Below are 23,227 nucleotides of genomic sequence, written 5' to 3' on the forward strand. Positions count from 1 at the left end.
GTATGAGGCGCAGATCCAGCTCCCACCTCCCCGCTCCAGGCAGCAGGGCCTCGGGACACAAGCTGAGTGGGAGAGAACCCCCTTTATTGTGAAACCCCGGTGCAGGCACTTGACGTTGAGACCTCTGCAAGGTGGGGAGTCACCACCTGACACACGGGACACCACCTCCTCAAAGAGAAGACCCTCGCTGGGGGACCCACACCCCCAACATCTTGAGCAGGGTCATGTCCACAGGTTACTGTACCAGCTCCATTCTGGAAGAAGGGAGGAGGCGAGCAGACCCAGAGGGCAGAACAGTCCAGGGCTCAGCTGCAGGGCCGGAGGGGGGGCAGAGGTAGAGCAAGAGCAGGCAGAGGCTTCTTCATCAGCTGCTGGCCAAGGTCAGGGTCTGAATCCAAGGGCACACTGGGGTGTGCCCCTCCCCCCCACCACCAGCATCAAGCCTGGAACCCCCTGTGCCAACCACCTCTTCATGTCTGCTGCAACCCCCACACTCCAGGAGAAAGCCCTGGCTTTTGTTCCCTGGTTGCCCCTTGTCCACCAGAGCCCCTGGCATGGAAGGGAAGTAACAGCAGAGGCACCTCACTTCAGGCTCCCAGCTGCTCACGGCAGCTGGCTCTCAGGCCCCCCCAGATTCACACGCGCCTTGACATGTCAGTACCGGGAGCATTAGTATGCGCGTGCCACATATGGCCCAGGGGAACACGGGGCTCCAGGATGGTCTTCTCATCTGATACGTGGTGACGGTCTCAGCTTTCAGACCTTCAGGGTCTCAGCATTTCCCAGGACAGCCGCCCCTTCCAGGTTGAGAGGCTCTGACAACCAAGACCCTCCCTTCAGTCTCCAGAGGGCCTGGCCCCAGGGCACCATGCCCTCCAGAGACAGCCCTCTGGGACTGAGGAGGTTTGGAGACAGACATATTCCCCGGGGAACCCCAAGGCATCCAGATGAGGTCCTATGGGAGACCCAGGTGGTTGGGAGGAGGCAGAGAACTGAGGAAGTCCAGGGTGCTCTGTCTGGACGCCTGCACTCGTGGCTTGCACCCATGCACACTCTTGTGCGTTCACATGCATACAGACTGCCCACGACGGGCAGCGTGCAGGCAAGGGAGCCCCAGCTAGGCTCAGGGTGCCGGCCACAGTGGTGCTGGGAGGAAGCCCTCGTGGGAATCCAGCAGGCTGCGGAAGCGGGCCGGCATGCTCCTGCCCGTCCTCCAGTCCCAGGGGCCAGCAGGCACGTGTCCTCACTGCTCAATCTCCAGGCTGCTGGGAGACTGCGGTGGCTCTGCGGGCTTGAAGCTGAGGACTTCCTGGTAGGTGAGCTCTAGGGAGTGAAGGGAAAGGCTGAATTCGAGCCGTCACTGGCCCACAGCCCCCACCTGACTGTCCGGTGCTAGCTGCCCAGCCCGGGCCCACCATCCTGAGGGCAGTCTCGGCCCCAGGGGGCTTCCTTCTAGAGCGGGCCCTGTGCTGCCCCAAGCCTCTGCTGGACAGAGCCCAGCCCCAGGAGCGCGGGCAGCGTGGGAACCACTCTGGGGAGGAGTGGGATGCTTCCAGCAGGAAACAGGAAACTCAGGCCCCTGGCTCCACTTCTCTTACTGCCCAACCCCTGACCCTGGGCCCCACCTCTCACCCTTCCACTCCTCCACAGTGCGCTCCTTGGCCTCAACACTCTCATCGTAGGGCTCAGCCTCAGGCTCATCATCGGGGTCATGGTACTGGCTGAAGTAGGCATGGGCCAGGGCCTCCGCCGCACTGACCCTCTGGTCGCTGTCAAGCACCAGCATCCTTCCCAGGAGGTCCACAGCTATGGAGCGGTCCATAGGAAGGGGGTGGTCAGCCGTGCGCTTAGGGCCAGACGGGGAGTCCAGCCCAGCCCCAGAGCCCATCCTCACCCAGGGGGTTGGCCCCATGGAAGATGCTCCTGAGGTCCTTCTGGGGCATGGGAGGCAGGGACTGGATGTAGGTCCGGGCCTGGGGGCACACAGGAAGGGCCTGAGGGGGCAGCTCACACACTGGCCCCCTCCTGCCCAAAGCCAGGCAGGGACTTGCTGAGACAAACCCCCAGACCCACCCGCTCTGACAGGCCTGGACCAGAGTCCGCACACACCAGAAGGCCCCTGCCACCATGGATGCGGTGGCTCCAGCGGCTTACCTGGCTCCCGATGCCCGGAGCACCCCACTGTCCTTGGCAAAGGCACTGTCTGTCAGTGCTGAGACTGTACCCTCACTGTCCTCGTGCCGGGAATGTCTTCCCTGTTCACCTGTTTCTCCCTGAAGGGCTCAAGCACCTGCCTTGGGCTCTAGTCCACCATGACCCAGATATCCCGCATGGTTCCCAGTCTCTTCCCACAGAGGCCCTTCCTCTGGAGTGCCCAGGAGCTGGGTCAGCAGAGAGAGCGGGCAGCTAGCGACTCACGTGTTCTGAGGAAATCTTTGCTAGAACCTCAGGGCTGGGTGTGCCCACCACTTCCATGATTCGCTTCAGCTGGTCGATGTCTGTCCAGCTGAGGAAATGCCCACTGGCCAGGAATAGACCCTTCCCAGGCCCCCAGATCCCAGACCTTGGGGCGCTACCCAAAACCTGCTCTCCTACAGCTGGAGTCAGCGAGCCCAAGGGGGCCCCGCATGGGGCAGAGAAGGCAAGGCCAGCCAGAAAGGGCCAGTGCCCACCTCCCCTGCGCCCCACCCAGCACAAGGGACTCCTGGCTCACCCTCCTCCCACACCTGGGCCAAGGATACAGTCACTTCCTGGGAAGAGGGCCTTTCCCTGGAGCAGCTCAGCCATGATGCAGCCCACAGACCAGATGTCCACTGTTGGGGAAGGAGGCTCCATCAGTCCACCCTCCCCAAGGGCCCCTTCTGAGAATTAGGGAGCTGCCCAGACTGTGCACAGTGGGCTCTCCGTTGCACCCAGGCCCTCAGACAGCAGACCCCTTACTCCTCTAAGTACAACGCTAGGGAGGGGGAAGAGTTAGCCCAGGACCCACGGTGCTTGGCCCCTCTGTGGTCCATTTTTGAATGCTTGTCCTCCAAGACTGACACACACCACCCCAGGGGCCTGGGCTCCTGGCCCTGTACCCGCCGCCGTCAGTCCCCAGGCCCTGGTGTGATTACAGCAGCCCACCCTGGCCCCACCCTGGCCCCACCCCGCACACCTGCCCGGCCAGCGGATGTCACCTGTCTGGTTGTAGTGCATCCAGTTCAGCATGATCTCGGGGGCCCGGTACCAGCGAGTGGCCACATAGCCGGTCATCTCTTCATCAGCCTGGCGGGCTAGCCCGAAGTCCAGGATCTAGAGCGACCACCAGGCTTGTCAGCACCTCCCCGGATGACCCCTCCGCAGCCGGGCAGGCCCCTCACCTGCAGGCCGCTCACCCGCAGCTCGCAGTCCTCGTTCACCGCCACGTTGCTGGGCTTCAGGTCCTGCAGGGCAGGCGGGGCGTGAGCGCAGGAGGGGCCCCTGCGCGGGGCCTGCAGAAGCCCCGGCCCGCACCCTTCCGCCGCACCTACCCGGTGAATGATCCCTGCCGAGTGGATGTACTGCGAGAGGGAGAGGGGGATGCGGGGGCAGGGTCAGGCTCTGACCGCCGCCCCGCGCCCCGTGCCCGCCCCTGCGGCGCCCACCTTCAGCCCGCGCAGCAGCTGATAAACCAGGAACTGGACGTGCTCGTCGCTCAGCGCCTGGCACTTGACGATGTTGTTCAGGTCGGCGCCCATCAGGGTGGTCACCAGGTACCTGGGGGGGGGGGGGTCAGCACCGAGACGCAGCCTCCCCCCACCCCCAACGCGCTTCCGCTCCGTGGCCCCGCGGGCGGCCGCTCACACTTCGCTGAAGTCCTCAATGGAGGTGGCCGGCGTGAACACGTCCAGCAGCCCGATGACCTGCGTGGGGCGGGAGTCAGGACTGGACGCGCCCTGTGTGCTGCGCGCCCCGGGAGCCCCGGCCGCCCGGCGGACCCGCCCAGCGCGCCCCGCTCACGTTCTCGTGCTTCAGGTGCTTGAGCAGCCGCAGCTCGCGGTACGTTCTCCGCGCGTGGATCAGCGACTGGAAGGGTCGCGACAGCTTCTTCACCGCCACCTTCTGCCGTAGCCGCGCGTCATAGGCCGAGCTGCAACCGGCGGGAGTGAGGCGGCGCGGTGGGGGCCCGGCGGCGCGCCCCGCGCCCCGCCCCTGCTCCCGTGGGGTCTCTTCTTCCCGCCCCCGCACTTGCTCAGACGGCCGCTGGGGGATGGGACACGACGACACCGGCACCCAGAAAGCCTCTCCTCTGTGCCTGTTTGGGGCCTGCTCCTTCAAGGGGCAGCCCACCCTCCCACCCACAGGGGCCGGGCCTGCCCCACCAGGGAGTCCTAACCTGGATCTTCTTCCCCAACTCGGCTTGGGGCTGAGGGAGAGTCTCCACCAACCAGGTCAGGAAAACAGCCATTACTAAACCATCCCTTTTCACCCCCAAACAGTCCTCTGGCTCCCCTATTGACTCATGGCTCCAGGAGGCCCCCCGGCAGGGTTCCAGAGCCACCTTCAAAGCTCCTGGGTACCCAACACCTCTGAAGAGTCAAAATACAGAGGAAAAACTGGCCAAAGGTGTTTACCGCGTTATTATTTTTAAGAGTGAGAAACCGGACAATATGTAGGATCTGGACCCACGGAACATTCCCCTTGGCCCACCCCCTTCCCCAGAGGTCCCGATGCCCACGCATCTGCTCTTCACAGGAGACACAAGGCCCACAGGCATCAGCTTCAAATGCAAAGGCTGCCCCCCCACACCCCGGAGTCCCACTGGCCCAACACTGGAGCCCTGCTAAGAGCTATCCATGCCTTCACACAGACTGCTTCCTCTCCCTGATGCTCACTCCTTCCCTCCCTCTCCCTTTACCTCCACTCTCTAGTATGCTGCTTCCCCCAGCAATGAGTGGGGTCTACACAGCCCTGGGAGCAGTGTCTGCAGCACCTGGGAAGCCCATGGGCCCAGGTGGTGGTGAAGGAAAGCTAGCTAGGTGCCTGGGGCATCCACGCCACCCCCTCCCCCCCAGTGGCCTGTGGGGAAAGGTCTGTCACTTCTGGGGAGGCAGGTAGGGGAATGTCCGCTCATGCGGGCAGCGGATCCTTTTGCCCAGTTTTCGGCACAGTCGAGTGACAGGAATTTGGCACGGGGGCATCAGCTTCATCAGGAGAACACAGGAGCCCAGGAGAGGGCAATCACCTGCACTGGTCACCATCAACTAAGTGCAGTGGGGGACCCAGGCCTCCTTTGGGGAGCTTGATACTCTCTAGGAACTCCCAGAAGGTGATTCTAGACCCAAGGTGATTCCAGCAAGGACTCTATATTCCCCAGGGACCACTCATGCATTATCCTGACCCTCTTCCCACCCTTGAGGTCTTAGAGATGAAGACAGAGACCTGAGGCTGGGATGGAGGAGATGGCCAGCCCGACGATTCTGACAAGCGGGCCAATGACAAGAGATGGGGGGTGGGCAGAAACCCTTGGTCCAGGCTCCAGCACTGGACCTCTGGGGGCTTCAGGAAGTCCCAGTCTTAACTTTCTGTCAGAGCCAGGAGCAACGCCCCATCCCTAGGGGCTCTGGCCTCCCCACCTCCAAGACTCCCTCAGTGGACAGCAGCCACCTGGCTCAGGCCTCTGTAATGACCCCACTGGGTTTGGGGGGCCACCGCTCAATACCCACATCCTCACTCATTCCGTCATTATGTCACCTGCAACCAACTTCCTACAACCATCCTACTCTAAGACCCCTAGACCCTCCCCAAACCCACACAGGCCTCACCCAAATCCTGACCCTCTCTCCCATCCCAGACTATGCTCTGTCTGAGCCCCAGGGCCCAACTGTGGGGCTGTGGTCTGAGCTCCCTTGGTTAGGGCAAAAAAATGGACTGGGGTCTAGACCCCCACAAGTATTGTAGGGGGATGGTAGGCATCTCGCTCAGGCCTAAGCCCTGGCCAGAGTCTGAGACCCTTTGGAAAACAGGGGAGGGGCAGGACCCGCCATGGAGCTTGAGGCCATTCTAAGGGGAGGGATCCTACCCTCCCCCAAGTTAGGCTTTTCCTTTGGCGAACAAAACTACCCACCGTAGTACCTGGGCATCTGCCAGACCCCAGGGATGCCAGACCTTTGACGGAGGGAATGGGGGGGCGGGGGGCCAACCTAGACGCATGCTTGCACATTTAGGGGCGCAAGAGACCCGCCCTTTCGCCGACTGTGACGCCGCAGGATTTGGGCCTGGTGGGGGATGCTCCGGCTGGGACGGGACGGAGGAACGACCCCTCTCCCCAAACCCGAACGGCGCCGGGTGGGAAAGTTTCCTTCACGCCCCCCACCCCCCATTCATTGCAGGGATCCGTGAAAGGCCCGGGGGCGGAGGCGGGGCGAGGCCCCTCCTGCCGGCACCTCGCAGAGGGAGGGGAGGGGGCGCGCGCTCAGTCCCGCCCGCACCTCCCCGCTCTCCCCGCCGCCCCTACCAGACCGAGCCGTAGGCGCCGGAGCCCACGGGGCGCAACCCCTGCAGCCGCTGCGGCACCTCCCACACGGTCTTGTTGAGCTCCAGCCGGTAGAAGCCTGCGCGCGGGCCCGACATGTCCGAAGCGGCTGCCGCTTGGCCCGCGCCCCGCCCCGCGCCCCCGCCCCCGCCCCGCGCGGGAGCGGGAGCCGAGAGGACGGAGGGCGGCGGGAGGAGGCGGCGGCGGGCGGCGGCGCGGGGCGGGGCCGGGGGGTGGTGGGTGGTGGGTGGTGCGCGGGGACAGACGCGCGGCTTCCTGCCCCTGCCTGGCGGCGGCCGGGCGGAAACCAGCCCTGCGGTCCCCTCCTGGGCTCGGCCGGGGCCGCTGCGCCCGCGCTGGGGGAGGGACGGCCGGCGTCCAGCTCGCCGCCCCGCCCGCCTCTACCTCCTGGGGTCCGCACTTCCCCAAGTATCCGCCCGCAATCTGTGCTCGGCCGGGCACCGCCCCATCCAGGACGCCACCGCCTCTCACCAGCCTCTGCTCCCCGCACCCTCCCCTGCCGGCACCCGAGCCTGCACCTCCGGTGCACGCATTCCTCCTCTCCCACCCCCTGCTCCGGGCCCTGCGCGAGACTCCCCACCAGCCTGCTCCCTCTGAAATGAAGGCGAACCCTCCAAATCGAAGAAGCCAGCGCAGAGATTTCTTTCATCACTACAGAAAAACTGGACACTTGGTCAGATAGGCCTCCCTGTGGGGTGGGCAGATGGACGCGCCCTAGATCCCGGGCTCGCCGGGCTTCCTGCTCTCGGAGGCCGCTGCGGCCTTGGCGGTGCGGTTCGTCACCTGGTAACCTTCCGTGGACCGGTAGCGGCCTCCCGCCTCGGTCAGGCCTGGGGACCAGCCCTGTCAGGACCAGGGACAGCGGCGGCACCGGTGTGTGTGGGGGGCGTTTGAGGGGCGGTACCCATAAAAGGCCATCTCCAAATGGGTCTTTCTTGGTTCCTGGTGCCTTTCCTCCTTCTAACCCCGTTCCCCAATTGTCACCTCTCCCAGGAAGCCCACCCTGACTTTTCTAGGTACTGGGGGGCTCCTCAGCTACGTAACCGCAGCTCCTCCTCAGTGCACGACAGGTTTCCTCGCGTCCTCTCGCGGCCTGGGAGGTTGATTCCTCACGGGGCAATGTTCCTCGTTCCAGCAAGAAGGCCTCCCCGCATCTGTCTAGCGCTCGGGGCCCGCGCATCGTCACTTCCCCCTTAAAAGTGTGCTGAGACAGCGCTGTCCCCGTGACAGGTGTCCCAGGGCCCTCTGTGTCGGGAGAGCGCTGGGGGGGGGGCTGCGTCTCCCAGGAAAGTGGGCAGTCGGGCTGTTGCCCGATCTTCTTCCTCTTCCAAACAAACTAAAGCTTGAGTTTTTATGGGAAATGTCCTGATTTTCAAATATTGGCAGCCAGATTAAAACAAAACATGTCGACGCAGTACCAGGCAAACGTAACTACCCAGCGAACCCGGACTGTGGTGTCGGCCGAGTCCCAGTCGCACCAACCAGCCTTGCACGACCTCGGCCAAGTCCCGAGCCGTCCCCAGCCTCAGTTTCCCCTCTAGGAGCCGGTGTAGGCCGGGCGGTGTTGGGGTGAGGACACCGGTGTCCCCTCCCACAGCCGCCCCACTCCGCGCCTCCTCGGCAGTCCCCGCCCTGCGCTGTGTTTCCCGGGCCGGCTGAGGCGCGCTGGGATTCTGTGCGGGGTCCGTGGAGCTTCAGCTAAGGCCGGAGAGGAGGCTCGTCCGGCAGCGGGCAGCGGGCAGCGGGCGCTGACAGCGCGGCCGGGGTAAGGGGGGCGGCCTTTGTTTGTGCCGGGCGGGCGGGGCCCGGGAGGTTCCCTTGGCGATAGGCCCCGCCCTTCCGCCCCGGCCGGAGGGGTGGGGTTGTGCCGCCCCTAGGGGAGCCCGGGCCCCTCCTCGCGGTCAGGCCCAGCAGAGACCCTCGGTCATGATTCATCCCCGGGTGCCCACCTGGTCCCCAGGACCCTGGCCAAGCCGCCTTCTGGGGAGGGTCGCGGTTGTAATACTGATGAGCCACAACTAGGGGGTTTCCTGGGTGGTTACAGTGGGGAGAGGACACAGGGCGGGACAGGTCAGGAAGTCCCCTGGAGAGGGGACACGGGTGGAGCTGGGCCAAGCGTCCACAGTCCTCCTTCTCCAGGACTGAGCTTGACTTGGGGCACAGAGAAGTATGGTGGCTGGGCTGGGGGGTTGTGGCTGGCTATGTGGGGCCATGGCAGGGATGTCATTTTTGTTCTCAGGCTGATAGGGAGCCCTGCTGGACATGTTCACAGCACAACCCTGGCCACCAGGTCCAGAACAACTGTTGCGTGGTCTGGGTGAGAGAGGCCTGAGCCTGGAGAAGGTGATGGCTTGGAGGGGAGAGCAGCAGGGTGGGGGGCGGCAGGTGCCTCAGGTGTGAGCAGGCACAAGTGGGGAACCCAGGCAGAAGAGCTTCCTCCCCAGACATCAGCCCCAGGGCCTCAGGACCCTCATCCCCAGCTCCCTTGAGCCCCCCCTCCCCCGGGATTCACGAGTAGCCGTGAAAATCAAGACCGCACTCCTCATCTCCATGTCCACTTCTCCCCTCCACTGGCCCAGGCCACCCTTTTTTGGCCACTTGCTGGTCTCTTGGCTGTACTTCTGAGGTCAGAAGGAACTTCCTACTGTGGTCCTGTCATAGGGGCCAGGGGATGGGCGGGGGTGGGGTGGGGTTCATGCTGTTTAGCAAGCAGTGCACGGTCTTGGGCTGTTTTCTGCAACTTGGAAGGTCACTGAGGTTGGGTGTGGCTTCCTCCCATCCTTGACCCCCTGATCCCCACATTAGGAGGAAATGGGGAAGTGGAAATAGGAGGGCGGGTCGCCCCTCAGTCTGTCAGCATCCTGAATACTTGAGGCTGGCCTGTCCTCCCCCACCATGCCTTGCACCCCAACATGCATGCCCAGTGTCTACCCTTCACTGGCCCCATGATAGGACAGCCCCCCTGGATCCCTTCACACTCCTGTCCTCCAAGGAAGGTAACCCCATCTCTGTGACCTGCATCCCTCCCTCTCCAAGCTTCACAGAATATAGGGGTCCTCAGTGACTCAGCTCTTGCCTGGCTGTCCTGTCCAGTATGGGGAGGGAGGGAAGAGTGGCTTGTGGATGTCCAATCTGGAAGCCAGGCCTCTAGGTTCCCACCTCCCTGCCCCAGGCATCTGCAGCTTAGCACTTTCCCCCTGCTTCTGAACAGCTGAATCTTGGGGGAACCTAGCACGGGTCATAACCATGCCATTTTTGGGGTCCTGGGATGGGGGTGTCAGTTGTTTGCCTAGTACCCCTTCCTTATGGGAGATATCCACACCTGTTCCACGTGGCTTGAGTGGGGCTGCCCCCTGTGCACCTGGGGCTCATGATCAAGGCCCGGCCTATCCCCAGCCACAGCCATGCCCCGAGTGGAGGAGATGGAGTCTGGGGCTGCCTGTCAGCAGCGTCCCCACTATCCGAGGACATAGCAGCGTATGCTGGGAAGAGTTCAGACACATGGAAACGTGTGAGCACCTGGACCCAGCCTTACCTGAAGCTGGCTGGATCACAAATTCCCCTTTCTGCTGGGGGGTGTCCTTGAAGCAAAAGAGCTCTCTCTTGGGGCAGGCTCTGAACAGTGTGTATTTATCGAATGAAGCGGCCGGACATGCTGATGCTGTGTGTGCTTGGACATGTATGTGTGCCCAGCAGCTGTGGGGCTGGACATCTCACTGCTGCACCCCTGCATGCAACACAGGGATTGGGAGCAAACCCCTTCCTCCACCAGAATCTCAGACAACCCCTTCCCTCAGGCATGGGCAAAGGTACCCTCACTCTCCCTTACATGGCCTTTCAGCCTTACTTATGCCCTAAGTCATCCTGGAGCTGTTCTTGGGACCACAGAGCTGACCCTAATGGCCCCACAGCCTGAGGAGGGGGACACAGGCCCTCTCTCCCAGAGGCATGCCAGTGTGTGCTGGGGTCTGCACGCAGCAGTGACTTAATGTGTTCTGGCTGGACCATGTCTGTGAAGTACCCCTTCTTAGAAAAGAGGACACCCTCTCTGGGAGCTCAGGGTCCGGACAGTAAGCCCAAGCCACACCTACCCATCCCGGGGACAGGACCTGTCACTCAGCCTAAGGAAGACGGGCGAGGGCTGTCCTGCCAGCAGATGGCGCAGGATCCACCCAATCCCAGCCGACCCTCCCCACCTCCCCCTCTGCAGCCAACCTGTTCCAGAATCTCTGTTAGCCCCTTTCCCAGATCCAGACCTCGTGACCCAGGCCTAGAGCAGGGGGGCGGGGCAGGGAGGGTGTGGCGCACTCCGGGGCGCACTCTCCTGTCCCCACTGCCACCCTGGTGGCCCAGAGGAGCCCCCTGCCCACCTGGGCCAGTGTCCACAGAGAGACCTTCAGCAGGACAGGCCTGGGAAGGGCGGGGCGGGAGAGGCAAGCCACCAGTCTGCGGCCCCCAGGAGGAAACCAGCCAACCAGCAGAGTGAAAAAAACAATTGTATTTGATTTATAATTAACAAAATTTACAAAAGGGGGTGGGGGTGAGGATGGTCCAGGTGGCGCTGCAGGGACCCCTCAGACCTGGCCAGGGCCTCCAGGACAGCCTGTCTGACAGGCACCTGGGCCTCGACGTCTGACGTCCAGCTTGACCTTGGAGGTGGGGCCCGGGACAGGCAGTCCACCCGGAGAGCCCGCGCCCCACAGGACAGGCCAGTTGAGGTCAGGAAGGCGAGTACCGCATTACTTCTCCTGCCCCGGTGGGGCAGACAGACACGATCTGGGCGCTAGGCCCTGAGGGCCATGGGCACTCCCAGCACACCCCCAGGAGGCCAAACCCAAGGATCTGAGGCGGCTGCTGGTGCTCAGGCACGATCCAGCGCAGCGCCAGGGGCGTAAGGCACGTTCGCGAATCGCTTGGGAGGTGTGACACAGACACCGATGCTGGTGCTGCGGGGGGGCTGGTGCCGGAGGTTGCCGGGCGCTGTGGCTCAGGAGAAGGGCGTTACAGCCACCAGACGCCAAGGCGAGGGCACCCGCAGGCACCCACACGTGGACGCCCGGGGGCTCCTCCTCTGCTGGTGAAAGGGAAGGGCCTCACCACTGGGCCTCAGGTTCCAGGGGCTGCCCGACGCCTGACATGGGCCTCACGCACCTGTGCCCAGAGGCAGCAGTGGCAGAGGTCAGAGGTTAGAGGTCTGTGACTTTGTTCTCCAGCGCGGCCGCGATCTGCTGGAGGCGGAAGGCCAGCTGCATCTTCTGGGCGGCGGGATCCTCCTCCAGGGCGTTGATGATCTGAGGGGAGGCCACGTCACAGCGCAGGCCAGGGAAGGGGACCTCTCAAGCACTGCCTCCCCCGGAGGACACCCCGTACCTCGTCATAGTACTTCTGCGTGTACTGGTAGAGCTGGTGCAGGGCCACCAGGGTGTTGAGGGAGTCTGTGTGCGCCTGGGGGCACAGGGACGGAAGGGGACCGTGACCCAGCGTGCAGGAAGAGATGGCTACAGATACACGGGGTCCTGGGCGTGTCGGAGGGATGTGGGACCGCCACAGAGGGGCACACCCCCCCATCCACACAGGCACACTGCTCACACAGCCCTCTCCCCAGGGCACAGCGGTCCCACGTAGGGGGCAGCCCACCTGGCCACTGCCCTGCCAAGGACAGCCTCCTGCCCCACACGGCGGGGGCATCAGGGGAAGGGCAGGGTGGCTCTGTCGGGGCAGGGTCAGCTGCTGCAGCCCCTGCGTCTCCTCTTACCCGGGAAATCTCTGCCAAGTGTGTGTTCATGTCCTGGTCGCTGACCTGCACCATCTGTCTGATCCCCTTGTAATAGCTGCAAGGGTGTGGGGTACGGTTAGGGAAGGGGTGCGGCCATGGGTCCTGGGGGCTGCAGGGCCCCTCCCAGTCACAGGCCTGAACCACGCCCCGGGGCCCACTGGGCGGGGTCAGGGCTGGGGGCCTGGGTCTGGCTGGGGGCAGGGAGCACTCACTCCTCCACCATCTTCTTGTAGGTGGAGATCTCCTTGGCGTAGAGCAGCTTGTTGCTGGGGGAGTCCTGCGGGGACAGAGCCAGGCGCCCAGCCGCTCAGCACGACACACAACAGAGAAAAGAAGGGGAGTGGGGAACACAGGCCCGACCGGGGAGCCACCCCTGCCCAGCCCCAGTCAGGGGGAGCTTCGGATTCTGTGGGCTCCCACATGAGGCGGAGCAGGGGCGTCCCAGGCTGTCCGCCTCCCTTTCTCCCGAGCCCACGCACCGCAGGGAGCCTCCCCCCCCCCTCCTCAGCCCAGCGCCAGCACAGCATCCCGGGCCCTCCAGCCACAGCCACATCCGGGGCCTGGCTCCACCCACCCTCCGGTGTCCTGGGCCGCAGCCCCCCAGAGCGGCCCACGGCGCCCACTCACGCGGCTCAGCTTGTGCTCCGTGCGCGTGCAGGCGTCCATGAAGGTCTGGGCGATGACGGACAGGGAGGCGTCCACCACCTCGTGCACATGGACGTCGAAGACGAAATGCGGGTTCTTGAGGACATTCACCCAGAACCGCAGCGGCAAGCTGAGGCAGAGCGGCGGAGTGAGGGGCGGCTGAGGCCAGGGGCAAGGGGGCCGCGGGACGGAGCAGTGCCCACCTGTTGGTCTTCCAGATGTGGACGGTGTCCTCATCCTTGATGTCGTGCCTCTCTGCCTGCTCGTCCAGGAAGTCAAAGAAGTACTTCACCGCCGGCGGGACGGCGAGCCCGGGTGCCAGGACGCTTTGGAAGAAGTTGTCCACAAACTGCTGCAGGGTGCCCTGCAGGGTGGGGAGGCGCTCAGCACTGCCCCCCGCACCGCCCCACCACGCGCGCCCGTGGGCCTGGGCGCCCACCTTGACAGACAGCAGGCGGGTCAAGTAGATCTCCGTGATGGCCTTGGTGCGCTCCTTCTCCTTTACGCTGCCCCTCTTGGACCTGCCCTCCTCCACCTCATCCGTCGGCCGCACCAAGTGCCACACACGGTTCTCCTCCTCCAGGAGGGCATGGCCTGGGGAGAGGAGAGAGGAGCGGTGCTGAAGGACGAGGGCTGGAGCTCAGCAGCCCCCACCCGGCCATGGCGGCACAGGGTGGGCACTGGTCCACACAGACCTCCAGAGCCCACAGGAGCCCGGGGCAGAAGCGGGGGTGGGGGTACTCACGCTCCCCGGGCAGGTCCGGCTGGCTGTCCTCAGGCTGCTGAGAGACTCCCACAGTGGACAGAATCAGAGTGGCTCCGTCCCGGACCTGGGGCACGCGGTCATGAGGGCGGGTGTCGCAAGGCAAGGAGCCAGGCCCTCCCTGCGCCCAGCGCCCCCCGCCCCCCACTGGCACTCACGTTGTAATGCATCAGCGTGTTGATGCGTTTCCATCGGCCCTCCCGCTGAGACGTCAGGTCCAGGTCTGACAGGATCTGGGCTGTAGACCCAGGACGCCACTCTGGAAGGACACAGCCCAGCACCTGGAGCCCGGCACCTGGAACCCAGCTCCCTGGGGCTATCCCGACACGCCCCCTGCCCAACCGGCCTCTGAGGGCAGGACCCCTCTCCAGGGAACACAAGGACCTTGCTCACCAAGTACCACACTGTCAGCCCTGGGCCAGCGGGAGCAGGGCCGCGCCCGGTACACCTGATCAATGATCTTCTCCTTGACCTGGGAGATGGTGTCACAGTTGAGGACCTTGACGGGGACAGCGTCGGCCCCTTCATCCTGCACGATCACGCTCACCGTCTGCCGGAGGACACAGGGTGAAGAGCCAGCATGGGGGCTCTTGCTCTCACCAGCCACCAGTGTGGAAGCAGCCTCTGGGGTCCCCCACGGCCACACTATCAGGTAGAGCAGGGCTAGCTCTGAGCCCCTAGAGCACCCAGGGTAGCGTGGCCTGGCCCTGTCCCAAGCCCGGGCTCCACAGGACAAAGAACAGAGCAGCACAGGGACTGGCTGGCTCCCGGGCATCACGTGCCCCACGCTGTCTCCCACCTGTGCACACAAGCTCACCACCCGGCACACGCAGACGCCCAGGCCCCACACAGGCCTGGGGCAGACCCAGGTGCCCAGGACACACAGAGCCTCTCTCTAGAGACAACTGTGGGGGATCCACAACCCCTGTCCGAACTCAGCTGGGCCCACGTGAGTCCCCCAACACCATCCAGCTTCTGGGACTGCGGCGGGGCCCAGAGCCCAGCGCCACTGAGAGCAGTCTCTAAGCCCCGCCCCAGCTCCCCGGCCCCCGGGCTCACCAGGGGCGCATACTCCACGTCATCCCCCAGCAGCCCCGTGTCATTGAGGGTGTATTTGGCCTTCTTCTGCACAGCGTCTACTGGCCCCTTCTCCACCTGATGCTTGATAGCCTTGAACAGCTTGTACAGAGGCTCACCGGCACTGTCCTGGGATGACAAAGGGCAGCTCAGCCATGGGTGGGAATGACCATGCCAGACCCATGGGAGCTGCTACACAGGCAGGAGGACCTGTGATGGGAGGGCGGGGAGAGCACCACCTCATTCCTCCCCCACCCTGGTCAGGCCACCTGCAGCCCACCTTGAGGTACTGGTAGAGGCAGATGGACATCCAATTGGACAGCATCCTTTCCACCACCGTCTCAGACCTGCAGGGGCCAAGAGGTGTTTCCCTAGGGATCCCTCAGTGCCCTTGGGCCCAGCCTGCTCCTCCAGGCACCCACAGCACACGCATCCAGGTCCTGGGTCCCGTCAGAACGCTGGCACGCAGCCTACAGTGACCCTAGTGCTGGACTCCTCACCGTCCACCCCATCCCAAGAGCTGACGCCAGGGGACCGGCAGAGACTCACGCGTCCTTCCTCCCTATCTGCACTGCCTGCATCTGCTGGCAGCCCAGGTACTGGGGTAACCCCCGCCCCGCCCCACTGCCCTCCGCGTGCCCCCACCCCGTCCCCACCGTCATCCACGCGCCCCCGCCTCCCCGCCCACACTGCCATCGGTGCACCCGGACCAACCCCGTGGCCACCCACCCTGCACGCAGGCCCTGCCCCCAGCCATCCACGTGCCCCGCGCCTCCACCATCCATCCGGTATGCGCCCCGCCCACACCCCCGCAGCCCGCACACCTGCGCAGCATCAGCTTGGGGTTCTTGGCCACCACATACTGCTCCATGAGCTCCAGGAAGAGCGTGCGCATGATGTCTGTGTAGTACTCCAGCTTCCCGTGCAGCGCCACGGTCAACAGGGACGCAAAGTAGACCTTGGCGCGGGCGGAGAACTCACGCTGGCTCTCCAGGGTGTGGATGAACTGCGAGGGTCGCCAGGCAAAGCCTCCATGAGCACCTGAGCCCGGTCTCCGCTTGGCCCTCCCCAAGCCGCCCTGTGGACCGGCCCCACTCACGGTGACCAGGAAGGACTTGCTGTTGAGCAGGTTGGAGAACTGGTACAAAGCCTGCTCCACCACAGGTCGCCGTGACTCCGGGATGTCCAGCCTGCCTGTGATCATCACGTCCTTGTCGCCGTCCTTGGAGGGCAGGAAGAAGACGCGGTCGGTGTAGGTCTTGTAGTCCAGCACGGGGATGCCTGCCTCGTGAATGTCGTTGGTCTGGTCCTCCATCTCGATCATCAGGTCTGAGGGGAGACCAGGGTGAGGCATCCCAGCCGCGGGCCACCCCGCCCACCTCTGCCTTTCCAATGTAGCTTCTTTCAAGAACGTCCTCCCTGCGTCCCAGTCTCCAAGAGGTGTCCTTGGGGACTCCGGGGTCCAGGCAGCCTGAGGATCCTGCCTGCCCCGGCCACACAACCCTACCTGTGAACTCCTTTTTGCAGCGGTCACGCACACTCTCCTCCAGGCCCTCCAGCTGGGACTTGATCTTCTCATACTCGCGCTCCGCCTGCTGGCTCTTCCTCCTGCGGGCACAGGGAGGTAACAGGGCCTGGCCTGGCTCAGGCCACCTGGTGGCTCGGAGCTTGTGTGTTGTGCTGGGTGTGCGGCCGGAGGGGCTCACCAGTAGCAGTAGACAGACACGGCAATGACCGCCACCATGGGCACGATGACCAGCGGCAGAATGAGGCTGAGCGGCACGTCGCTCACCCTTGTGTCGTACTCCACACGGCCCAGCACCCACTCTCGGGAGCCGAACTTCACCTGCGAGGCAGGGCAGGCTCAGCAGGGCCAGGTGCGGCTCCTCCAGAGAACCGACCGGCATCGGGCCCGCCCCGCCCCAGCGGCACCCGCACGACCGCACGCACAATGAACTCCGGCAGGTTGTGGGTCGTGTCCCGCTTCTGCCGCCGCTTCGGGGGCGGCTGCACCTCTGGGGGCTCACAGTACAGGTCCGTCTCGGTCAGCGTCTTCATGACGCAGCGCTCGGCGCCCACGAAGGCCTCGGCCTCATGGAGCGTCATTGCCTTGTTCAGATTCGTGCCCTGCGGGGGTCGGGGGGACGACACAGTGACTGGGAGGGAGGCAGGGCCACCGGGGCCGACTTGGCCCAGACCCCCAGCCGCCTCCCCGACCCCCGGGCAGCAGCCAGTCCTCACCCTGGCGTGGATGAGCTTGTTGACCTGCTTCTTGACTCCCCCTGTGAAGTTCTCAAAGGTGGGGTCGGCCACGTACTCGAAGGCACCAGCCTCGGTCCTGAGCAGGGCCCGGTGCCCATCCATCTGGATGAGGGCCGTGAGATTGTAGGCCTCGGGCTCCTCAGGGACCGCGGGGGACGAGAACACAACCTTGGAGTCGTTGTAGAACGTGTACTCCGTGCCCACAACCTGCAGGCCAAGGCCAGGCCGTCAGCCCCGTCCCACCCCGCACTTCCCAAGGGGGCCACGCCGGAGCAGAGCCAACACCAGGACTGACCGTCACGGGCTGCAGAGGCCCGGCCTCCCGCCGCCGCCGCCAGGACTGTAGGGGCTCGGCTATGACCACCATGGCGAATCTCTGCACCAGGCTGAAGCCCTGCCCCGTGACGTTGATACTGCGGCCGCCACTGGGGACGGGGGGGGGGGGGGGGGGGCAGCGCCTGAGCGGGCCCGGCGTGGCGAGCCAGCTCCCCCACCCAAATTCCGGCCACGCAGTGGGTTGGCTGGGAGAGGGCAGGGCCCGGAGCCCCGACCCCTCTCTGTTCTGGGGTATTCATGCAGCTCTGAGATAGGGTGGGGGGGACAAGCTCTGAGCACAGGACCGCAGGCACTGCCATTGCTTGTCAGAAGTGGCGGGGCCTGCCCACATGGGTTTCTAGGAGGAAGCAGATCTGGGGGTGCAGTGGGTTCTCTGATGGACTGGCCCCATGACGTCCTCATGAGCCTAGTGGGCAGAGGACTCCTGGGAAGTAGCGGAAGGGGTGGGTTTGGGGTGGGGTCCCCTGGCTGGCACCACTGTCCCCGGGGAGGAGAGGAGGCCACACCTGACAAAACTTCGCAGCGGTTCAAAGGCCCGAAGCACTGGGTTCTCGCGGTACGTGAAGACAACAGCAGGGCTGGACACCCGGGAGCCGCCATAGTAAACCTCCAGCGGCATCTCACCCAGCACAGGCTGCGGGCCAGTCACACACTGGAGCTGGCCCCCGAACTGTGTCCTAGTTGGGGGGGGGCACTGTCAATCCCAGGCCCAGGCCAGGGGGTGAGCAGATCAGGCTACTTCCACTGCCCACTCCGGGCCAGACTGAGGGCCAGAGAGCCCCAGCCCGCAGGTGACACGCACACTTTACAAGGGACGTCGTTGAGGGTCACCCGCACGTCCTCTGCAGAGCCTGTGTCCAGGTGGGTGCCGCTGATGGTCAGTGTGGTGCCCCCTGCCTGGGGCCCCTGCTTTGGCTCCACGCTGAGAGGCTGGGGCTGCTAGAAGGGCAACGGATGCATTCGGATCGGGCTAGGGCGTTTGGGACGCGACCCACCCCACCCCATGTCAACACACAACCCTCCAGGTCAAAAGGCCAGGCCCCTACCTGGTAGGTGAACTGGACGTGGGCTGGCGAGTGGCCCAGCTTCCCGCTGACATTTACCACGACCCCCCCGGTGATGGGCTCCGGGGCTGCCTCGACAGCGCACACGATCCTGGACTCCCAGACAAGGCAGGACAGTCCGCAGTGGGTGTGCACATCCTGGGCACCCATGCATGTCTGCCTCCCATCCTCCTCCAACCACCCGGTCACCTGTGCCCCAGCACAGCCATCGCTGCCCAGACTGCAGGCCAGCCACTCACCGTGTGGACACGGAGTAACGCTCCGGCTCAAAGACACAGTTCTGGCCCGCCACAATGACCCTCTTGACATCCTCTGCTCTGATCCCCAAATTGGACCCAAGGATGGTGACTCGGATGCCGCCGCCCAGCGGGCCCGTCTCAGGATGGATCTGGAATTGGCGGAGCCCAGCTGACCCAGCCACTCGGGCGGAGGAGGGGCGGGGGCAGTGGCCAGGCCGAGGTCCTCCCCGCCGGGCAGGTGCAGGGGCTCACCCTGGTGATGACGGGCGGCGGGCACTCGGAGGTGCTGTTGCTGCACAGGCCCTCATACACACAGCGGCCCTGCTCCAGGCACCACACACACTTGTACGCGGGGTCTGCCGCCAGGCACAGGCTGCAGTCGCTGCGGCCAAAGGAGCAGCTGTAGAGGGTAACTGTGAACGAAGCAGCTAGGCGTCAGGGGCGTCGCCTACTTCCTGCTCCCCGGCCACCCCCGCGGCCCGCCCCACCTACCCTGGAGCTTGCTGTCCACATTCTTGCCATAGGATTTGACATACAGGTGCAAAGGCAGTGTCTCGTTGGCGTCGTGGGACAGCTGGAGGGACACGTAGGGACCCGCTGTACTCCCTGCTCCCACCCCTGGGTCTGGACCACGTATTCCCCCCACAGCTGAGGGGCAGGGGAGGCCTCCAGGGGGAGGAAGCTGCAGCCTCAGAGAGATAATGATCACTCTGATTGCAGGGACGTGGGAGGACACACAAACGTTCCAAGGTGCCCCCAGCCCCCATGCACCCCTACCCCGCCTGCGCCCCCAAGACCCTTCCTCGGGATCCAGCAGCCTGGCCTGCCTGCCCTGGGAGCCGCACCTTTGGGGTCCGAAAGAAGAAGGTTCCTGGCTCCTGTGTGCTCACCGGCTCCTCAAACTTGAGCAGGTCACTGCCCACGTACAAAGAGGACCCCTACAAGGTGGTGTGGTCAGGACCCCCAGACAGACCTCCCATCCTACCATCCCAGCCCTCTCTGTGCCCCACGGCTATCCATCGGGCTGACTACCCGGCTGCTCCCGGACATGCCCGTCTTGCTGAGACCCAGAGCACAGCCCGCTCCCCCCAACCAAGCAGCGTCCCAGCCACTCAACACGCCCAGCTCGAAACCCACTTGTCTCCTGCTCTCTATGTTCTGAAGGCCCATTCGAATGCCACCACGTTCTGGCCTCTCTGCTGCCTTCTGTCCTCAGACACACCTGGAGCACCTCCCTTGTGTACCGGATCCCAAGCCCAGGAAAACTCAAAGGTGCACCAGACACCTGGATTTTGGTTTTGCAGGAAAATGCTCTGAAGGAGCCCCATGGACACTCCACCAGCCCCCATGGCCCCTGCTGGGCCCCCAGGCACATCTGCATCGGGCAGGCCCTGTCCCCAGGCTAGCACCCCACAAGCCCCTGCCACCTTCACTGTGTCCAGGTTCTTGCCCTGGAAGGTTACATCCGTCTCGTGGTTCATGGGGATGACCAGTGGGCTGGGGTTCAGGAATTGGGGGCAGTTGTCCTCCTGGAGAGAAGAAAGCTGGTCAAGGGCCGCATGGCCACGGCCAAGCAACGCAGCTCCCGCACAGTGTGCAGGACCCTCACCATGTGCGCGCGGACGATACCCTCCTCCGGGTTGGGGGAGGCCTCCCGACACTCGTGGTAGCGCAGGTCCCACTGGCAGGTCCAGCGGTTGCTTGCACAGGAGATGCACCTGGGAGAGAGGGCGGTGAGGAGTGCGGGGCCCGTGGTGGGGGCTGGGCGAGGGGTGCACGGGGCCCCGGGGGAGGGGGCGGTGAAGGGCCCAGAGCGGGGACCGGGCGACAGGCACACCAGGCCAGCAAGACACTCACGGCAGGTTCTGCGCCAGGCTCATGGCCTCCCGGCAGTCGTAGAACGGGTAAAGGTGGGACGTGAGGAAGACGCTGCCGTGTCTGAACAGCAGCTGGATGTTCACGGCCACGTGGTCTGCGGACAGACACCAGGGCAGCATCAGGTGGGGGCCTCAGCGCACAGGGTGAGGCTGGCAGGGCGGGGGCAGGGCAAGTGGGCATGGGGCCTTGCAGCCAAACCCTCGCCCCATCAGAGCTCCCACAGGCCCAGCGGGAAGATCCCTGGTCTGTGACTCGCACTGGGCTCAGCCAGGCCTGCCCATGCTCTCAGATCTCGGCTCCGGGCCGACTCCCAGGGCTCTGTGCTCCTCTACCCTCTCTCTGTCCCTGTAGGCACAAAGGCTCGTGGCTCCTCAGTGTCTGGGGCAGTGCACCTTCCAGGCCCTGCCTACACCAGTGAACCTTCCAGGCCCTGCCTACACCAGTGAGCTGTCCTCAGAGCCCCAGCCATCTCAGGCCAGACAGGGCTGGGGAGGCGTGAGGGGCCTCTGCCTGGACAGCAAAGCCCAAAGCTGGGCACCCCTGTGGTGCCAAGAGCACAAGGTCCCCTCTCCCACGGCTCCAGAGCCCTCCACCTCAATCGACCGAGGCAGGGGTGCCTCAGCCTCAGGCTGCACCGCTGGGACCAGAGGTGCCCACCCAGCAGCTGCATGGGGGCCTCACCTTGGCCGGGTGGCGTGTCAGGAATGGCATGTGGGGAGTTGCAGATGACGGCATCCCCCTCCACGCGGGCCGGGTGTGCAGGCGAGTCACCGAAGAGGCATAGCAGTTCATCTTCCTCGCTCAGGACCGGGAGGGGACTGACAGTCAGCTGCACCTGGGGAAGGGCGCGGCACATGAGGACCTCTCCTCACAGGGTGCCTGTGCACGTCCTGCTCTCCAGCACTCCTGTGTGTGCATACGCTGATCCCTTGGAAAAGACTCCATCGCACCGGGAACGGGGCCCCCCAGGTCACAGGGGCCAGGGAACCCAACAAAGGAAAGGCTCCCTGTCCTCAGTCTCAGCGCCCAGAACCCAAGCCAGAGAGAGCGAGAACACGCCGCGGTTCTCCCTGTGGACCCAACAGCCCCAGGCCAGCAGGAGCCCCGCCCCTGCCCAGCACCAGGGCCCTGCCCCACCGCACCACGCACCTCCCCCTGGGCACGCCGGCTCATGTTCTGTGGCTGGGCCCCGGTGATGGCTACACAGGACTTGTCCCGGCTCCACAGCCAGTGGCCGCTCTCCTCGGCCCGTGAGCACTCGGCCCTCCTGGTGCATCTAGGGGGCAGGGGGTAGCTTCAGTCCTGGGCCCTGTCAGCCACACCCCCAGGCCCCCCGGGGCAGGGCTGAGACCCCCGGAGTCCTGGGCACTCACCGTCCCTCGATGACGCACCAGCCACAGTAGGGGTCCTGAGAGCTGTGACACTGTTCGCAGGTTGGGTAGCTCAGACAGTCCTGCACGGGGAACCGGAAAACCTGAGGGCAACAGGACGGTGAGTGAGACAACAGCAGCCACGAGGGCCTGGCTCTCTGGCCCGGCTATTCCTGGGGTCATAGGCTTGACCCCACCTTCTCTCTGAGCTTTAGAAGCCTGATACCAGTGCAAGGCTTACTGGCGAGGGTCCAGAAGCAGCTGCCCTCCAGGCTCTGGTGGGCCTGCCCTGTGGCTATCGTCGGCCCAGGATAATGTGGGGTCCCAGCTGTGGTCCCTCCCCGTGCCAGCTCAGGCCCTTTACCCACTCCCCTGAGAGAAACCGGGCCAACCTGGGTACTCCCAATACCAACTTGAAGGGCTCTTATACCAGCCCCCGCAGTGGACTGGGGGGCCTCGCGCATGAGCTCTGTCTGAGCTCACAGGGCTGCACAGGCCCCTTCTGTCAGAATGGAACTGGGGCAGGGCCACAGACAAAAATGAGTTTCAGACAGAAGGAAGGCACTAGGGGGACACGGGATTAACACGCCCACAGGAACTCTTCCCATCCTCCTCCGCACCTCTCCAGGCTTCTGACAGTGGCCTGGACCACCGATGCCCCTCCCCCAGGGGCTGCAGAGGCCCACCTTGTCCTGGGTCATGGTGTAGAGAAAGGCCAGATCTGGGGACAGCACCAGGTCCCGCTTGATTCTCTTGTTGATCTCCACAAGGATGGAGCCGTACTCCGCAGAGCTGCCATCTGGGGCAAGGTACACCTGCGGGGGCGAGGGCAGGCGTGTGAGATGGGGGTCTTGCGTGGATGGCCCCCCCAGGGAGCAGCCCAGCCCCAGCCCCAGCCCAGGTCTCACCTTGAGGACCCGGCCATCCGACGTGCCCAGGAAGGCAACAGCATGGCCGTGCTCAGCGGTCACCACCACAGCCGTCAGGTTCAGGCCACCACGATGCAGCACGGCAGTCGCTGTGAGTCCGTCTCTGCTGCCCAGCGGGTAAGGCAGGTGCTCAGAGCCACAAGGGAAGCTCTCACTGGCGGCCTGTGGACCAGGGGTCAGCTCTGGGCACAGATCCCCCAGCTCTGGATGCCCTCCCTACGAGGGCTCCCAGGACATGCGGTCCCCATACATGTCCCCAGGGCCAAGGGCCACAATCAGGGACACCACCCAGGTAGGCAGTGATGCATGCCCGACAACCAGGTTCCCTATTTTCTGGCTCAGCGCCCAGAGCCCAGGCCAGAGGGAGAGAA

At 64.6% G+C, this 23,227-nt stretch overlaps 2 protein-coding genes across 7 annotated transcripts in view; both read right to left on the minus strand.

Annotated features, from left to right (window-relative positions):
- Nucleotides 1-67: 67 nt before the first annotated feature.
- Nucleotides 68-7,493, minus strand: MAPK11 (mitogen-activated protein kinase 11). 4 transcript variants are annotated; one of them, XM_047739906.1, is made up of 12 exons: nt 7,422-7,493; nt 3,982-4,111; nt 3,826-3,884; nt 3,627-3,738; nt 3,513-3,542; nt 3,378-3,425; nt 3,180-3,294; nt 2,742-2,813; nt 2,419-2,498; nt 1,895-1,973; nt 1,633-1,806; nt 68-1,323 (listed from the first exon to the last, which is right to left on the minus strand). In XM_047739906.1, exons 1-12 carry the CDS (start codon nt 7,433-7,435, stop codon nt 1,244-1,246), a joined length of 993 nt encoding a protein of 330 aa, XP_047595862.1. In that variant the 5' UTR covers nt 7,436-7,493; the 3' UTR covers nt 68-1,243. The 4 variants fall into 4 exon arrangements, with proteins under 4 accessions (XP_047595862.1, XP_047595860.1, XP_047595861.1 ...); XM_047739904.1 differs by lacking the exon at nt 7,422-7,493 and adding an exon at nt 6,479-6,687; XM_047739905.1 differs by lacking the exon at nt 7,422-7,493 and adding an exon at nt 6,089-6,457.
- A 3,502-nt stretch (nt 7,494-10,995) lies between these two features.
- PLXNB2 (plexin B2) overlaps nt 10,996-23,227 on the minus strand; it is a 29,187-nt gene continuing 16,955 nt past the window's right edge. For 2 of the 3 annotated variants that reach the window (XM_047743475.1, XM_047743474.1), the window contains 34 exons: nt 22,836-23,018; nt 22,614-22,742; nt 21,931-22,031; nt 21,707-21,833; nt 21,239-21,392; nt 20,537-20,651; nt 20,289-20,397; nt 20,107-20,208; nt 19,525-19,617; nt 19,172-19,253; nt 18,932-19,092; nt 18,680-18,828; nt 18,423-18,531; nt 18,179-18,315; nt 17,883-18,053; nt 17,336-17,465; nt 17,020-17,247; nt 16,729-16,905; nt 16,485-16,624; nt 16,286-16,386; nt 15,878-16,107; nt 15,603-15,784; nt 15,059-15,125; nt 14,761-14,907; nt 14,095-14,251; nt 13,860-13,960; nt 13,684-13,768; nt 13,378-13,532; nt 13,142-13,302; nt 12,921-13,068; nt 12,506-12,570; nt 12,273-12,348; nt 11,888-11,962; nt 10,996-11,808 (listed from right to left, as the gene is read on the minus strand). In XM_047743475.1, coding sequence (XP_047599431.1) covers nt 11,704-11,808; nt 11,888-11,962; nt 12,273-12,348; nt 12,506-12,570; nt 12,921-13,068; nt 13,142-13,302; nt 13,378-13,532; nt 13,684-13,768; nt 13,860-13,960; nt 14,095-14,251; nt 14,761-14,907; nt 15,059-15,125; nt 15,603-15,784; nt 15,878-16,107; nt 16,286-16,386; nt 16,485-16,624; nt 16,729-16,905; nt 17,020-17,247; nt 17,336-17,465; nt 17,883-18,053; nt 18,179-18,315; nt 18,423-18,531; nt 18,680-18,828; nt 18,932-19,092; nt 19,172-19,253; nt 19,525-19,617; nt 20,107-20,208; nt 20,289-20,397; nt 20,537-20,651; nt 21,239-21,392; nt 21,707-21,833; nt 21,931-22,031; nt 22,614-22,742; nt 22,836-23,018 — 4,452 coding nt within the window. In that variant the 3' untranslated portion in view covers nt 10,996-11,703. The remainder of the gene's footprint in view (nt 11,809-11,887; nt 11,963-12,272; nt 12,349-12,505; nt 12,571-12,920; nt 13,069-13,141; nt 13,303-13,377; nt 13,533-13,683; nt 13,769-13,859; nt 13,961-14,094; nt 14,252-14,760; nt 14,908-15,058; nt 15,126-15,602; nt 15,785-15,877; nt 16,108-16,285; nt 16,387-16,484; nt 16,625-16,728; nt 16,906-17,019; nt 17,248-17,335; nt 17,466-17,882; nt 18,054-18,178; nt 18,316-18,422; nt 18,532-18,679; nt 18,829-18,931; nt 19,093-19,171; nt 19,254-19,524; nt 19,618-20,106; nt 20,209-20,288; nt 20,398-20,536; nt 20,652-21,238; nt 21,393-21,706; nt 21,834-21,930; nt 22,032-22,613; nt 22,743-22,835; nt 23,019-23,227) is intronic. The other variant, XM_047743476.1, reaches the window with a different exon arrangement.

Source organism: Lutra lutra, chromosome 8 (assembly GCF_902655055.1).
Source record: "Lutra lutra chromosome 8, mLutLut1.2, whole genome shotgun sequence".
Classification (NCBI taxonomy): Eukaryota; Metazoa; Chordata; class Mammalia; order Carnivora; family Mustelidae; genus Lutra; species Lutra lutra.